This window comes from Pteronotus mesoamericanus, unplaced genomic scaffold, assembly GCF_021234165.1.
Source record: "Pteronotus mesoamericanus isolate MK-2021 breed Mesoamerican mustached bat unplaced genomic scaffold, CSHL_Meso_final contig_56, whole genome shotgun sequence".
In the NCBI taxonomy this organism is placed as follows: Eukaryota; Metazoa; Chordata; class Mammalia; order Chiroptera; family Mormoopidae; genus Pteronotus; species Pteronotus mesoamericanus.
Window position 1 is genome coordinate 5,277,469 of NW_026555201.1, and position 17,416 is coordinate 5,294,884.

Genomic DNA, 17,416 nt, shown 5'->3' on the forward strand with positions numbered 1-17,416 from the left:
GCTCTCTGAATTACACACTCATATTGTAACTTCCTTATGCTTCTGCAACCCTCTCTGGACTTTAAACTCCAAGAGGGCAGAGACCAGGTCTGTTTTTCTTCTTATTCTTCCCCAGGGTCTACCAGACCTTGGCTCATAAAATTGGTCCTTAACATTCTCCAAATGAACGAATTTGAATGAGAGTCTTTTAGCAAAGAACAGCTTCACCCCAAAGTTCTGACTGTCTTAAGATCTCAAAAATCAACCAGAATCTTTCTGGCCTTCAGCCTGACAGTCTATGTGTTACCAATAAAAACTGTGCTCCTTTTGCAGCTCTTCCTTTCAACTCTTTCATTTGTCCGACAGAAGACCCTTTCTCAGGCTTTGGTTTGCAATCTTCCCCGAAAGGCGCACTGAAGACCTTTTCGTTTCTGCCCTGCCTGCCCCGTGGAGGTCACTGTAAGCCCTGCTGCCGTAGGAGCACTTTTCTCATGAACCCAGGGGCCTGCTCTGGCCTCACACCTGCCCAGTGACAGCACTGCCACAGGTCACCGCTCCCTGGAGGGCAGATTTGTTGCCATGGAGAGAGACAGGCTGGTGAGCAAGACCAGGCTGGCTTGGAGAGATTAAAAAAAAAGTGTTGGGTGCCTTTTCACTCATACCTGTCAGCTCGCTTTGCAGAGCTTTATAAAAATCACAGTAGAGAAAATCGACATAAGAATGTTGCTAACAAACAGGATATAAAACACAGATTAAAGCTAAAAACTCAACAGGAGAAAAATACATTCAAATTTTAATAGAAGAATCTTTAATTGCAGTACTGTTAATTCCTTTGCACCTGAGCAAAATTATTGCACCAAACAATCTGAGGAAGAGAGACAATCTAGCTTCACTTTTTTCCATAAACGATGTTTTGTTATTGTTGTGAAATATACAAAACACACAAAAATAGCAACAAATAAGAATAACAACGAACACCCGCTAGTGCTTACTAATACAGCAGGCACTTCACTTGATATGCATGTGTGAGGTTGGTACTGTTGGAAGACCCAGTTCACAGATGCAGAGTCTCAGGTACTGAAGGAGTAAGAGACTTCCTCAGGTCACAAGCATCAAAGGAACGGAGCCAGGATTTGAGCTCAGGCAGTGCGACTACAGATTCCATGCTGCTAACCACTAGACAACACTGCCTCTCAGTTTGCATACAAATGAATGTATTTAACATATGTACGGTTTTAAAATAACATGAATAATCACACACCTGTCCTCTAGCTAAAGGAACTGAATGTTACAAGTATCTTAGAATCTTGCTGTGTGCCCCTCCTCCAGCACATAGCCCCCTGCCCCGGCAAGCACTATCTGGAATTTTGGGTTAATTCTATTGCTTTTTGTTACAGTTTTCATATCTAGACCTCTAAATGACACACTGTTAGTTTTCTACTTCATGAATAATCATAATATGTGTATTCTTCTGTCTTGCTTATTAAACTCAATATTGTTTTTGAAATTCTTCCCTGTTAATGAGCACAAATTTGGTTCACTCCCTTTTCTGAGCTGTAGTCTACCATCGTACGACTGGGCATGCACAATGCTTCATTTTTGTAATAAAACAATTCTGTGGATATCTTTTTACATGACTCAAATTTTTGCAGCACCAGAATCACCTGGATGGCTTGGTAAGCAGGACACAAACTCCTGGCTCCTACCCCTGCAGTTTTTTCCCAGAAGATATGGGGTGGGGTCTGAGAATCTGCATTGCTAACAAGTTCTCAGATGATGCTGACACCATGTGGCCCAAAGACCCCACTTTCAGACCCACTGCTCCTGGGTGCAGACCTGGACGCAGGACAGGGTATGTGTATGCTCAACTTTACCAGATATGCCAGTGTGTCTTCAGAATCTTCCTACAAGTTCACAAAACCATCTGCAGTCCTTCCACATATTTTTAAATTTGTACTGCTCACTTTAAGTTGAACATTTTTTTTTCATATATTTATTGGCCATTAATTTTCTTCTGTGTGATGACTGGTTGGTTCTTGCTAATTTCTCAATTTTTTAAAAATTTTCTTTTTTGATCTATAAGAGTCCATTGTATTTTACGGCTGCCTTTCCCTCTTCAGTTATACAAATTGCAAAAATCTTCCATTTCATGGCTTGTCATTTTACTCTCTTTATGTTGTCCTTTGAAGAACCAAACTTGGTCATTTTAATGTGGGCAAGGTTACCAATCGTTAATTGTTTGTGCTTTCTGTATCATGTTTAAGAAATTCTTCGCTACTCCGAGATCATAACGATAGTGTCCTACAATATATGCTGTTTTCTAAAATTTGTCTTTATTTTACTTTTCACATGTACATCTTAATTTGCCTGGGCTTGATTTTAGCATATGGTGTGAGAGGAGAAAGAAATTTTATATTTTTTCCACACTGTCTCAATTGTTCTGATTTTGTCTAATATCTAGAAGGGTAAGACCCATACAGAAATGTCACATTCTTGGCACTTTGTTCTTCCATGTACATCCAGAATCTGCTTATGAAGTTCCTTCCATGAAAACTCCATTGGAATTTCAGTTATAATTGTACTGACTCTACAGATCAATTTGGGAAGAATACATATTTTTCAAATGTTCTCAGATTTTCCTCTTACTCTCTTAATCTCATTTCACATTTTTCCTTCTCTTTTTCTCTTCGAGCCATATTATGGATTATTCAGATCTATTTTCCAGTTTACTACTCTTCTCTTCAATTGTCTCCAATCTCTGTAATCCTGTGATTTTTGTTTTAGTTCCTATTTTTACACTTTTCATCTCCAGAAGTTCCATTTCCTTATTTTAAAAATCTCTGCAGATTTTTATAGTCTTTTATCCTTGTTCACATTTTCAATGTTTTTAAAAAGATTTCTGAAACATGTTAAAATATTTATTTATAATTTTGACTGGTAAATCCAATAATGAAGTATGTCTAACTCTGCTGTCGTTTCTGTGGTTTTTATTCATAGTGACTTGTATCCTTGTGTTTTAAGTGCAAACTGTGTTTCTCCAGAGGGGGTTTCTGTTTCCATTTGAGAGTCACCTAGAGTTGTTTAGGACAGATATACTGCCATTATGCTATAAAAGAATATCTACTTTAGTTTTCTCCTTTCTCGAAAGAAACAATTCCCCTGTAGATAAAAATATATACTGGAAGCATCTGCTATCAGTCTTATCAGGAGAATCAAAAATTATTCCCACTTTAGAGGATACGAGCTAAGATGTTAAACCATCTTATAAATCAAAGTCTTTACCACTTTTACCTAGCTTCAATAAGGAGGACTTTTATTTGGCTGTGAATGTACCTCCAACAGTAAGAATAGTCCTTTCTGTAGTTTGGTTGCTAAACCGTCCCTATTAGCTCTACTGGACATCATGAATGCTGACAGTGCGTGATTATTATTAATTTTAGTCCCATTACGAAACATGGCCAAGAAGTAACCCTATAATCACAGAAATGCACAAACCTGTGAGGGTCATCTGGATCACAGTTAGGAAGAAACTGAGTGATTGCTTCTGCCACTTCTTCGTTTGATAAAACATCCCACAGTCCATCCGTTGCCAGGATCAGCACATCATCTGCTCCGTGCTCATATCTGGAGAGATCGTAGACTCTGACCTGAAATGAACAGAAATACTCTTGCTTAAGAAGTGAGCATGTTACTCCCCCTAACAGACTGATTTCTGATTCTCTTTCCCCTTTCCTGTCCAGCCCTGCGGTTTGCAGATATGCACTCTGACGTACTTGATTGTGCAGCAAGCTTTGTGGCCAGGGTAGCCTCCTCTGGAGACTTGCAGTACAGATATATGGGGCCCAACAGTTGGCCTTAGTAGTTTAACCATCAAGAAATGTAATGCCTGAGATGTGGCTGAAACACTGACTTACAGCAGATGCGGTGCTGGCCAGAAGAGCAGCTGGAGGCTTGCTTCCTTCCTTCCTTTGCACATCCATTGCACAAACATTACTTAAGGGCCTACTCTGGGCCAGGTGCTCTAAGTATAAAGATGCATAGCAGATTTCTCTTCGAAGCTCAGTGTGTGGGGAAATAAGGCCAGTCTAGGATCCTTAGCGGTGGCTTTGTATGCATTGGTCCGTGATAATCAGGCACAGTTCAGTTAATGCTCAGTGGTCTCCATGATGGCTACACAGACTATCCCCTGGGGTAGGCTATGGGGAAGACAGCGAATGTCACTCCTGGGCTCCTGACTTCAAGTCCTGGCTCACTGTGTATTCAATAACTTTGCTTAAGCGGGACTGCTAACTTCCTACTGGGGCATTTGTCCAGTGAATTTCTGTGATAATTTGAGCTCCACATGATAGAAAATATTAAGTAAAGGGAAGCAGACAGATATAGGTGTTAGGTGGCCCAATCTTATGCTTGTAGTTAAAGAACAAATGCTATCTGCCTTTCAAGTCCGTCTAAAAGAGAGGTTTCTAACTCTGACTGTAACATCCATTTAATTTCAGGACCTGCCCTGTGTGTAGGAGGCCAAAATTTCTTCAAGTGCTTCCTGCTGGCCCCCAGAATGTGGAGATTTGAGTTGTTCAAGCTGAAGCTTCGCTGCCCACTACTCAACTGGAAATCTGGTGAACAGAATGGGCGTGGGCTGATAAACAGAAATATGTTAGAAAACATTCCTTTTTGATTCCGTCAAAAAATTGAATCCTCCCTTAATTCCACTATTCACATTTTCACACACAGCTCTCTAATGTGGTTTCATTAGCCAACATGAAAATCCCTTTCAATACCACTCTCCAAGTAATTTTTATGTAAATAATAAAAAGCTGGCCTCAACTCTATTCCCTGAGGCACTCCCAATTAACATCCTTTTAGGTTTTTTACTGCTCCCCTTCGTTTCCTGCCCTTTAGCCAATTTCCAAAGGACTGCCAACTTTCCACTTACAACTCAGTCTTATACATGAACCTGTGATGCAGAACATTTTGTGGAAAGGCTTTCAGAAAAACTGGACTTCCATGCAAGACATCCCACTGCATGCTCGTCCTACCCCGCAGCAAGGGCTTCAAAGGATTCCGGTGGGCTCTGAGGTCCTGACCTCCCCGCTCTGCCGTTGTACTTGGCCCTCCTCAGTCAGACCACACTCATCTCCTCCAAGTTCCACGTTCAATTCCTTACACAGCTTTTCAATGTGCGGGGAAGGCTCACGTCAAACTAACGGGCTCTGCAGCTCCGCAGGATTCAGAGACCAGGAAGAGAGTCCCTGTGGCAGGGAGGTGTACTGCACCCAGCTTGTGTGAGGGGCGGTGCGGAACGTGGTCAGGGCCTCTGGAGGCTCCTTCCCCTGCTACCGTCTGCCCAGGGAGAGAAAGGCCACAGGAATCCTCGAGGTTCTTGCAGCTCCTCAGAGCAATTTAACTTGAGCCTCTGAGATATGAGATGAGGCCTGTGTGGATCCGTCTGCCCTTGGAAACCTTCATCATGTGTTTACGGAGCATTTACTATGTGCCAACTACCCTTCCAAGCACTGGAGATCCAGCTGTGAACAAAGGTGACAAAGTCTCTCATCACTCTGAACCTAGTAGATGAGAGACGAATTCCAATGTCAGATAGTAAGTGCTCTGAACAAAAATCAGGTAGGGTAAGGAGAGTGACAACGGAGTCATTTTAGGAGGTGTGATTTTGTTGGGCCTCCTGAGGAAGGCTTTATTTGAACAGAGATCTGCCCCGGTGGGCTGAATTCCCACAGTTCCCCTCCTGGGCCTCCCCTTTCTTCCTGGGGTCCCATCCCTTCTCTGGATGAAGACTGTGTTTGCCACCCTTTGCTGCCAAGGCAACCCTGAGGAAGACCAAGGGGCAGCACCCTTCCTTGCCCTGGTCCTCCGAGGTCACAACCCTTTCATGTCCCCTGACACAGTATCTACTTAGTTACACCTGCCTCTGCTCGCCTGTTCATCTCGTCCACAAGGTCACTTATTCTCCAGTTTTAACATGTTTGAGAATCACTTGGTGTTAAATTAAATTAAGATTCCAAAGGTCCACTTCTAAAAATTCTCACTGTGTAGCTCTGAGCCCAGGCGTCAGCCTCTTTAAATACAGACCAGGTAATTCTGATGCGGTGGTGGGGGAGCCACACCTTGAAAACTCGCTGTGAGCCCCTCCTCAAGCACCCCCCCATCCCAACCCCTCGGCGGCGAGCCCCTAGGGGCAAGTTCCAAGATGTCCTATTTGTTTCTGTCACCACAACAGAGGCAGAGCCTGCACTTCGTAACCATTCAGACAATAACCAAGGGAAGCATTTTCCTAGTTGGACATCCACCCTTGTCCTGCTTACAATGAATACCCTGTGAGTCAGTTACCTCCCCCCACCCCACATCCAACCTCTGGAAGCCAGAGATAACCATTCTGCATTTTCTCCTGTGGGCCCAGCAGTATCTTTCACAGTATAAATCATAATAGACTTCAGGACATATTTGCTGAGACAAAGAATAAATAGGGGACAAAGAGAGGAAGGAAAAAATTCAACACAGGTGATCCATTCAGAAGACCCCTAAGCGCATAGTGACCCAACAGACCTAGCTTGCTACCTCCAGCACTCATCAAACTATAATACACTGACATCTCATGGAGGTAGCAGCCTTGTGCCTTTCCATCTCCTGTCCTCAGTGGAGCTGTTCACAAACAACAGTGTTAGGGAGGGAGCAGGAACGAGTGTGGGGCAGAGGACGGGACGGGGACGGGACAGGACACAAGAGCCTTGGCTAACGTGCCCCGAACGAGCCGCGTGAGGACTGTTCTTGCAGAGCCCTTGGCTCAAGAACACTTAGAGATGTCCTTGATGTCACCACGGCCACCTATTTTACACAGGAGCCCGTGACAAGCAACTCTTTAATACATCACCTCCACTTCAGTGTGCAGCCAGCCACAGGCTGCTGTTTCAGCATTTGTCTAATACATGTTCGCATCTTTGCTCTATTACAGATGAAATTCTGGAGGCATGTTAAGAGAGCTCATCCTACTGTAAGCTGATGCTGGTTTCTTAAAACTACATTTGAGAAAGAACCCATCAGTTCTGTCATTTGCCAAATCTTGGCTGCTTCCCTAGGATGCCCTCACAGCTTTCACATCTTGATCAGCTCAGCAGATTCTCCAAACCTCCTTTCCCCTTTACACCCTCAGTGCAGGGCGCGAGCCCCCGCAGTGCAGGCCCAGCTTTCCGGAGGCGCAAGAGCCCTGCCTCTTGCTAGAAGCCCTCACTTCAGGCCTCTGCTTCTCACCAGCTCTGGGACTGGAGATAAGCTATCCATGTTCTCACCTCTGAGATCATTGTTAAAAAATTGAAAAAAAAAATCAACGAAATATTGTAACACCCGTGTCTACCTCTCTCACAAAGCTGTTATAAAGAGCAAATGAGATAATGTAGAAGGTAGTTACAAATTCTGATGCACTGCATGTTACTTTTTATGGCACTTATCTCAGTGTGATACACCTGAAGGTAACCTAGTTGAGGGAAGGAGGTAAGAGTGGGCTCAGGGAACCTGGGGTTCAATTCTAAAAGTCTGATTTAAAATAACAGTGATTGGGCCTTTCAATAGTGTTCCTGGCAGAAAAGTTATTCCCAAGGCAAAGGCTGCCATTAGGTAACAGAAAATAAAGAGAGTACCAAGTCCTGCCCCTGTATCCCTTGTGGCCAACCCGAAAAGCTCAACATTAACTTTGAATATGGCACTTGTACCAGAAGAAAATAAAACTCTGGCTTCTCTCCTTGTGGCCCTATAAACCAAGCAGAGCATTTCAGTATTGGCATCCTGGCACCAAGGCTGCATCCAAATTGTCTTGTGGTTCTGTCTCCACTATTTGATGTCATGAAGCACTCCCTGAATTTGGTGGCAAAAGACTTGGGGTTGAGACCCATGTCTGTCCCTTAGTAGTTGGGCATAGCCATGTTGTTCACTCACATTTCAGCCTATTGACCCTTGTTGGGAACACAGAGTGACGTAAAGATCCATCAGACGGAGAGTGTCAGGGAGCAGGAGTTGGACATTGCATGCCTTACATGTCAGCGCTGCAGGGGCCAAAGGCTGGGGGTGGGAGAGGGGGCTATGTGCTTGGTGGCTTTCCATGGTTCGATCTGGCTAAAGTGCTAGGTTCCTGCTGGGACATGGTCTCAAATCTTCAGTGTCTCCTGGCCGCTGGGGATGCTTATGGTTCTAACATTCTCCTACTCTTTCATCACAGGACGGGTTAGACCTTGATGTGACCGACCACATGACCTCAGAGCGTCTGACTCTAAATGAATCAAGGGACATGTAGTATTACAAATACGTTGGCTGCTCATGCTACCCAAACGGCGCTGGCTGTTTTGGCTGTGGGTATAATTTTATACTTTAAATATACCACAGATATTCTTGAGGGTTTCTTTTTTCCTTCTGGAATCTACAGACAAAATAAACATTTGACTTTGGAGGGCAGGTCCCCTCTAATAGCTCAGGAAGTTTCTAAAGCAGCTAAAATACTAGGTAGTGTGAAAAGTCGCCGAAAGGGCACCCAATGCCTGGTTGGCTGCTATAAGCATGGGCTTCCATTTCCTTCACCTGAGTCTGGGACTTGGCAACTCAGAGAGTTTGAGAAGCTACAGGGAGGAATTTGCAACTTACACGGTGGGGTCCTCCCATGATCCATCCCTTTCTCTGGGCTTCCAGTGGCTTGTTCACCACTGAATCAAATGCTCATTGAATAATCTGTGAACAAATGGGCTTGAATCTAGCTCATTTAATCATTTGAGGGGTAGGTCTCTGTGGACTAAAATGCCCATTTATGGAGACACAGGTCAGAAGAAATCCCAGCCTATGAGTGAAAGTACACAGGTGCCATGTAGCTGGACTGAGTTGTGTCAAATCCATTCAGGACACAGGCGAGGCACACACAGAGACTGCGCGTCCCTGTTCTCCGGAGAGAGCTTTGGTGTGTGCTGTTTCCCCAGCACAATTATTCATAGTGTCCCATTTGATTCTCCAAAATGCCCTGGTTGAGAGGATACATTATATGGTCACCTGATATATAAATAATGAAACGAGTGCTGCTCTTAATTCTTCTAGTTGCTACGTCTGGCGATCAGGACACAAGTAATCACATTGTGTCACTACTTCCGAGGACTCTTCACAACGGCAGGTATTCAGAGAGTTCAGAGAGCAGGTTACTACATATCTTGACTCAGAAGAGAGACGCAATCATCCGTGGCACACTCTGGGACAGCTGTCGGGAGGCAAAGTCAGCCCACTGACAGCAGCTGTTCGGGCAGCAAGCAGCCTAGGCCTCAGCAGACCTGTGTTCCAATGGGGAAGGAGGTGTGCAGGCTCTATCAGCCTGGCAGTAAGTCCCAGGTGCTAAAAATGAACTATGCTTCCAGGACTGGAGCATGGATACATCACAAACCCATTTTAGGATAGAAAAACTGAAGACCCTGCATCACACCAAAGAACGGCTTATGACAGTGTTACGGAAAGAGCGGTCTTTGGAGCACCTGTTTCAAAACTGTCTAAAAATGTGAAAATTCCTAGGACATAGTCTATACCAAATGCTGTAGATTCTCCAGGAAATGAATCCAGGGGTTTGCATTTTTAAACAAAGTTCTCAAACTATTCTTAGATGCATTAATGCAAAAATTTTTTTTGCATGTTTAACTGTAAAATTCAAATGAAATTATTTTTTAGGAGGGGACCAGAAGGAAATAATTTCCAATGAGAGGAAATGTCTGACACCACATACAGTTTGGCTCCTCTTGTGTGACCATGAACTTTATGAGTTACCAAGCTAGTTTTCTTTTTTTTTTTTGGTCTGTGTCTAAGTAAATTTCAAATTCAGGTTTTATTCAAATAGCTGGTTGGCAAGTCTCAAGTCACTGCCCAATGGGAAAAACCCATGTAAATAACACACGGATGCATACAAGTGATTGTTACAGAGACTCGAGAGCTAGAGAAGTAAATAGACCAGCTAAGGCATGAAGTTTCTCCTCTGGAAGGTCAGATGGCACTAGAATTGAATAAAGCAGCTTCTACACACAGTTTGTATGAGATTCCCTGCCCCCAGGCATCTCCCGAGTGCTGGTGGCGGCAGAGGGTCCCATAGCCCCAAGGGTGCAGCACCCCAGCCGGGAAGACAGGCACAGGGGATGATGTAGGTGTGTGGCCCTGGAGAAATTAAGAAAAATGCCAATAAATCTGAACTCATAGAAACAGAAAGCAGATTGATCGTTACCAGAGGTTGGGGTGGGGCAGGGAATGGAGAGGTACTGGTTAAAGGGTACAAACTTCCAGTTAAATAATGAGTGAGTTCTGGTGATCTAAAGAACAGTATGGTGATTATAGTTAACGATACTGTATTACATGCTTGAAAACTGCTAGGAGAGAACTGACATGTTCTCACCACAGGAAACAAAGGGTAATTATGTGGTGTGATGGAGGTTTAGTTAGTGCTATATATGAGTGTATCAAATCAACATAGTGTACACCTTAAACTTACACAATGTTATATGTCAATTGTATCTCAATAAAGCTGGAAAAGAAAAGGCAACTGCCAAATACAACTGCTCTAGACTATCAACGTCTCCTCAGATAGGACTCAGCGTTTTCCTTTTGCACAGAAGGACCCATGGTTTGGGGAGCTCTTTTAAGAGAGAGAACACAGAAATAATTATGAATACAAACAGATACTAATGTGAATGTTTAGTAAGAATGAGACAAGAAATTGCATCAAATTACAGGAATCTTGGGAATTGAGGCCCCTTTCTATTGAGAAATGTTTACAAAAGAAATAATTCCTGATTGTAACCTTGTTTTTCCTCTCTAGAACATTCTACCTTTCCCAGCAACAACCAGAACTCAGAAATGGCTGGTATGACTGAAGGGCCCTGATACTTACATTTAATTAGTTTCTTGGTAAATCGGCCTCTACGTTGCAAGCTATGTTTCCTTTCTTAATTAATTAAACAGCTAACCTATCAACTTCTATCGGTTTGCACTGGAAAGACAGACGACTGCTTCTTTAATCCTCAAGACCTCGCAGCAGGGAGGCGCTTCTACAGGAAGGCCGCCATGATTCCTTCCCTTGGCACACAAGCCCACTGCTCCTCCCTTCAGCAGGTGGATACCAATTTCCCTCCCATCAAATATGTGCCAGCTTCCATATTTGGACCTCTGGAATGTGGCAGAGATGTTCTGGGACTTCTGAGTGGATGTTACAAAGCCTTGTAGCTTCTGCCTGGGACTCCTAAATCACTTGGTTCTTGGGATGTTTTCTCTCACATGAGAGACCTTGCTGCCATCACATGAGAAGCTGGAACCAAGGGAGAGGCCATCCGTAGCTGCCTCGGCCGAACCCTCAGCAGGTAACCAACAACGCACTGCCAGCCACGTGCCTAAGCCGTTAGGGCCTTCCAGCCTGTCTCCTCTCCGGCCCCAGTAGACATCCGCTGTGACCACGTGAGACACTCCAAGGGAAAACCACCCAGCTGAGGCCAGCCAGCGGAGCATGAGCTGAATGATGACGACCAACTGTTTTGCTAAGTTTTGGGGTGGGTTGTTTTGCAGCCAGCAAAGGCACAAAGGTTTTGTATTGTGCTATCACACCTCCCAGCTCCCTCTCCCTATAGGGTTCAGTGGTAGAGGACACTGGACATTGAGCGCTTTGGAGATTTCTCCTTGGTCCCTACTGGTCCATAAGGAGCACTTGCTCACCTTGCTCCTGTCTTCCTGCAGGTGGAAAACTGGGGCAGGGGCAGGGGAGATGAGAGCCCACAGCTGTCCTCTGTGTGAGTTTAATTTGGGGGCTGGAGGAGAATAAGAAGTCCATTTTGGTTTTAAATCCATGGTTTCTCATCTAACTTTATACTAGCTATAAAGTTATTTTGACGTGATTCCTAAGTCTTTTTTTCCCCCATGGGTTCAGAAAACTCAGAAAAAGGGATGGAATTATTTTTTCTCTTCAGACTGCAACAAGCAACAACAGTCTTCCTTTCTCATAGGCTAAAAAGCAAAGTTTAATATAGTTACTTTTTTTTAAACTTCACGGAGCTTCTCCCTTAAATCAAATCCGCCGTAAGTTCTTGTTACTTTTTTTTTTTTTTTTAACACATTTCTCCCATAGGCCTCCTCTTAGTCCTCATAGTCCCTGCCTTTGCTCAGCTCCTCGCTGCCCCCAGCCTCAGAGGCTCAGTTTGACAACGGCCTCCCTGCAGGCCTCTCCCACTCGCCTACCCACCCGTCGCTTACCTGCTGTGACAGGTGCAGACTCCCACCGCCATCTTTATCATGTTGCTCCCTTTGCCAAAGACCTTATCTACTGCGCTGGGTCTGGTTCGAGGCCCTCCAAAATAATTAGCTATATTATGGCTAATAGCCCTTTAAGCTAATCTTCCAAGTTCTATGACCCTGTAAGGCAAATTTTACTTCACAGCAAACTCACTGCTGCTTCCTTCTTTTTCTTGTGCTTCTTATCTTGTCCATCTTCAGATTATAGAGTTGTCTCTCCCTTCTCTGAATTCCCGTGGTCTCTTAGGCAACAGGAATCACAGGCTTTGTGGTTAATTATTCTTTGGCTAGTCCCACCTTCCAACTGGCCAAAACTTCTAGTTCCTTGAGGACATGTTCTCCAGTGTCCTACTCAATAAACACTACTGGACCCTTTACCCCTATGGAAAGAGCCAGGGAAATTTTGTGGTCTCAATGGAATGTGAAGAGAAACTAGGAGCTAATATTTATTATGCCAGGTTCTGTGCTAAGTACCTCACATATGTCATTTGTTCCTTCTGTCCTTGAGTATAACAACCCCATTGTCCTCTTTTTATTGAAGAGGAAGCTGAGATTTAGGTACGCTAACTTTCTCACGGTCACCCAGCTAATAAGTGACGAGACAGAGCTTCAAGCCAAGACTGATTACCATCTGGGTTTCCAACCACTACACCAAATCGCCTCGCAAGGTATTTTTGAGGGGGTCTAGGGAATGTTTTAAAACAAGTTCTTCTTCTTCTACTACCCAAAGATAATTACTGTTACCATTTTTGAAAACTTCCTTCAAGATTTACATAAGCATAGAAAGGTATATGTGTATTCATACACATAACTTTACCTGTGATCACACCCTTTGTATATACGATCACATTGCTTCACTTAATATAGTACAGCCCTTGTCCATGTCATTACGCACCAATACCATTACAGGTTGGCCAGACCATAGAGAGTACACAATAAAATAAAACATGCTTTTCCCCCAAGTGGGATTTTCGCTTGGGACTAGGAAGGTTCTCAAGAATCCCAAGACTGTAAATGTTCAGATGTCAATGTGAGATCTTCAGTATTGCTCCTGTTTTCATGGGAGGCAACAGGGGAGTCCCAAACAATAGAATTACTTTCTCTTAATATGGGAGTCAATCCTGGGAATGCCTAAAAGTGAAGCCTTCCAGAAGCCAGCGGGGAAGGAAGATATGAATTTGCTGACCATGTAGCCAGCCTGTGTCAGGCAATACGTAGATGTGCTGTTTGCTTTTCCCAGCACCGTGTCAACACAGGCATTTTCACCCCAAAGGGAGGGGAAAGGCAGGCGGAAGTAATGTGTGAGGCCGCGGGGAATGCTGGTGGTGGGGTTGGACTTCAGATACTGAATGGAAGCTCTTCCTTCTATTGGAGAAGGCTGTTTCTTTCCAATAAAAGAAAAAAAATAGTATTTCAGTGAAAAAAAACAAGAATGAGCTAAATGAGTGAACTGGAGTTACAAAAAAACAGCTGCCAGGAATATCAAACACTACGGAGAGGGAAAATGGAGCCGAGAGAAAGTCGGGCTCCTCTGGTTCAGTCCAGCGGGGGTGGGAGGAGGGGACTGCTGAGTTGAGGCTGCCGTGGCTTTGCAATCTGGCCCCCATGCGGCAAAAGACCTCGTTCTTCCAAGAGCTCCGAAAGGGGCTAAAGGCAACGGCACAGTCTTAGAGTGGAGGCCGGAAAGCATGAGTAACGGTAAGAGGAATCCTAGCTCTGGGGAGGACCTGTCACAAGCCAGAAAGGGGCGTGGAGCACAGAACATCTGGAAGTTTGGGCTGCAGGCCCGAGCCAAGCTGTCTGCGCTGTGCTGGGCGAGCCCAGGAAAAGGACGCGGAGGGTCTGGGCTCCAGGGCCTTTAGTTTACAAACCCTTTCTCCTCCACTTGAATTCTTTTAGGAAGAAATGAAAAGGTGAATGGTGATGAGCGTCACTGAGCAAAGGGATGGGGGACCTGGCTGGGCCTGGCTCCCTCACGGGAATCCCTGCTGCCACGCAGAGACACAAGGTGCCCGGCCTGGGGGAGAGTCAAGCACCACCCACCCTCGGCCCATCGGACTGTGCTTGGTAGGCGGGGCCTCGTGTGGAGCTCCGTTCGGACAGAAGTCCCTGCCGTTGGACCTCGGGAGCTCTGAGAGAGGCTCAGCAAACCTGGAGGCTGCTCTTTGGGTTTGGCACACTTGAGATTTTTCCAGCGCCTTGTGTTCAGCAAAACCGAAAATGTGTTTGGCTAGAAACCCTCCTCTAATTTTTAAACCCCTGTGCATTTTTTACGTAAATTTGATCCACGTGGTTTTGATTTATTTTTACTTAACTCATCAAATCGAATTAGGAGCTACAATGATGAAGGGAACAATGCTGATTTCCAAGAAGGTTTCTGAGCCTCTTTTCTTAGAACTAAATCACCTCTCCCCAACCCCACGGTTAAAGCTTCCAGAGTGAGCTGGGTTTGAAATTTAGAATCCAAATGTGAAATAAAGATCCATGCTTGGCAAAGACAAAGCATAGCACAGGAATGTTCTTAGGAAGTCACAGTTAGAAAACCAGGGTGGGGCACAGGAGGGGAATGAAGACAGGAAGGGAGTCAGTTATTCTTCATTCGATGGTTTAAATCAATTTCCCCGCGCTCCTGGCAGAGGCCCCAGCTGCTTCTCTGGGGCTTGACTTTAACGCTGCCCCCAGGGGCCAGGAGTTTCTGTCCCAGGGCTGGGGATGAGGGGGTCCCCTGTTCTTTTTTCTGCATTCCTCCACAGCAGCCAGTTCAAGCTGCTCCTCCTCTTCCCTTTAGCTTCCTTCCCCCTTCCTGGATTTGGCTAAGGCCCCTCCATCTGGAAGCATTTAAAATGTACAATTTTAATCTCGTGCAAAGGACTATTGGGATCTACGCTACATACCCATTAAGCTAAATTATAGGTACACAATCTTATTTTGCAAAATTCTGTCTGGTCTAGGTTGGCACACTCTAAAGCTTATTACTGTCTTTCCCAACGTTAAGTCTAAGACCGGCAGTACGTCTCTGAAAAACTGGCCCGTGAGGTCCTAAGACAAAGGTCTCTCTTCAGAGCCCCTAGAACCAGATCTCAGTGGGTCCCTCAGTCACTGTGCAAAGGCATTTCCTTGAATGCAGCTTCTCTCCCCTGCATGTACTGACTGAATCACACAGATCATGGTATAAGCTTTGTCTTGCTGCTTAATAACTGTACCATGTTGGGGGCGTTATTTCACTTCCCTGCGTCTCACTTTTCCATTCTGTAAAATGGGTACAAAATTCATACATATATCACAGGGTTTAGGATTAAGTGAGATACTGCATATATTAAAAAAAACATAGTATGTTGTCTGATGCAGACTTGTTATTGTTACTATAAAAACTCTGTATTTCTCTAAGACCATTTAACATTTTCCAGAGGTTTCCAGTTTCCTTTTGAACCCTCCCATTCCTTGCCAATGTGGAAACAACCCACTAATTTCCCTGCAAACCCGCATCACTGAAGACCCAAGGTTTCTGATCAACCAACTGGGCCATTTCATCAGTTCTCAGGAAGTCTCCACACAGGCCCACATTTTAAACCTACAGTCTCTTCTTGGGACTCACAGTAGCAGAATGATTGGAAGATCTATAATTTAACTGCATAAAGATAATTCTCCTTCAAATCAAACCAATCCTCTTCTCACTCTATACAGAAAGCATATGTATATGTATAGGAGTGGGGAGGTGAGAAGGAAATTTTCACTTCACTGTAGGAAGCAAAATGATTAATTTGAGTTTCTTGAGATGTTCTCTACCACAGGAACATGAGTCACCCTTTTTATGTCCCTTCTGGAAAGAAGAAAAATGATGGCAGCATTTATGCATTCGTTGGTTGCTTCTTGTATGTGCCCTGACCAGGAATCGAACCCACAACCTTTAACATCTCAGAACAATGCTCTAACCAACTGAGCTACCTGGTCAGGGCCTACGGCACCATTTAGTATGTCTGATAAATGCCTCTTTCCCAAGGGGGCAAACATAGAAGACCATGGGTCTAGTATTTATTGTTTTTCTCTGGCCAGGAATAGTTTCAGCAGTAATACAGGGACCCTGATGTGGGCCAGAATTGAGGGACCAGGAATCCCCCGCTTCTGGGGGACCTTGCACACTTATGTAGTAATGGTCCTCATCATGCAGAATTACTCCTAGGGCTAAAGGAAAGACATTTGCAAGATCTTGACAAGTGACAATTATTATTTCTACCAACCTAACTTCACCAGAAATCCTAGGTGATTTCAGGAAATCTGTGCATCTTCCATGCCTGATATTTAGTAGAGATCTCCCACTCAGTGGCCCCCTAACCTCCCGTGGCTAGGTGTATTCTGGGTGCCAGCCCCAGCAATAAAAGAAACTACCTCTCTTCACAGCCCTGCCAAAGGGGTGGGCCTTGCTGATGTGCCCATCAGTGGCTCTGAACTGAACATGCAATCCGAGGGGGCAACCTACAGATGGGAAAGTCACTTGTGGCCTAGCATCAAAGGTGAATTGGGCCTGTGAGGTTCCTCTCTGTTCAACTGGGACCGGGAGAGTGAGAAATTGGGCTGACCAGTAGCAGAGACATATAGGACACGGCTGGTCATATTAATGGCAGAACACGCTCGTGCAGGTGACAGACTCCCACTGCTGAAGCTGTCTAGGACCAACTCGGGCACAGAACCCCCCTCCCATAAAGCCTGGCTGTTCAAGGGTTCTTCTTGTAGACACTGTAAATATCGCTTCCCATATCTTAACATAACATTTTCCTTTTTCTGAGTTAGCTTGACTGGGTTTTTGTTTCCTCCAACCGAAAGAGCCTTCACTAACCCTTGGGAAGAATATGCGGATGAGGAGCCATGGCTAAACACTCTGGACACTCCCAGTGCAAGGCATCGCTGTAACAATTAATTTGACAGGAGGCAAGCACCGCTGCTTCCTGCCTCACTCCTCCCTGGTTCCCTTCTACTGTAGAAATTGGAAAAGTTAAAAGCTCTCCCCCTCCTGGCCTTCCCTGCAGACAGAGGAGGTCATGTGACACAGTTCTGGCCAAAGAGATGCAAGTGAGTATCTGCTAGGACAGACAGGCTACCTCCTCCTTCCTGCCCAGCAGGAACATGCTACGCTTAGAGCTGCTGC

At 44.8% G+C, this 17,416-nt stretch overlaps 1 protein-coding gene across 1 annotated transcript in view; it reads right to left on the reverse strand.

Moving 5' to 3' along the window:
- PPM1H (protein phosphatase, Mg2+/Mn2+ dependent 1H) overlaps positions 1 to 17,416 on the reverse strand; it is a 249,697-nt gene that overhangs the window by 15,721 nt on the left and 216,560 nt on the right. The window contains exon 9 of the mRNA XM_054580033.1: positions 3,475 to 3,626. Within this exon, the coding sequence (XP_054436008.1) occupies positions 3,475 to 3,626 (152 nt within the window). The remainder of the gene's footprint in view (positions 1 to 3,474; positions 3,627 to 17,416) is intronic.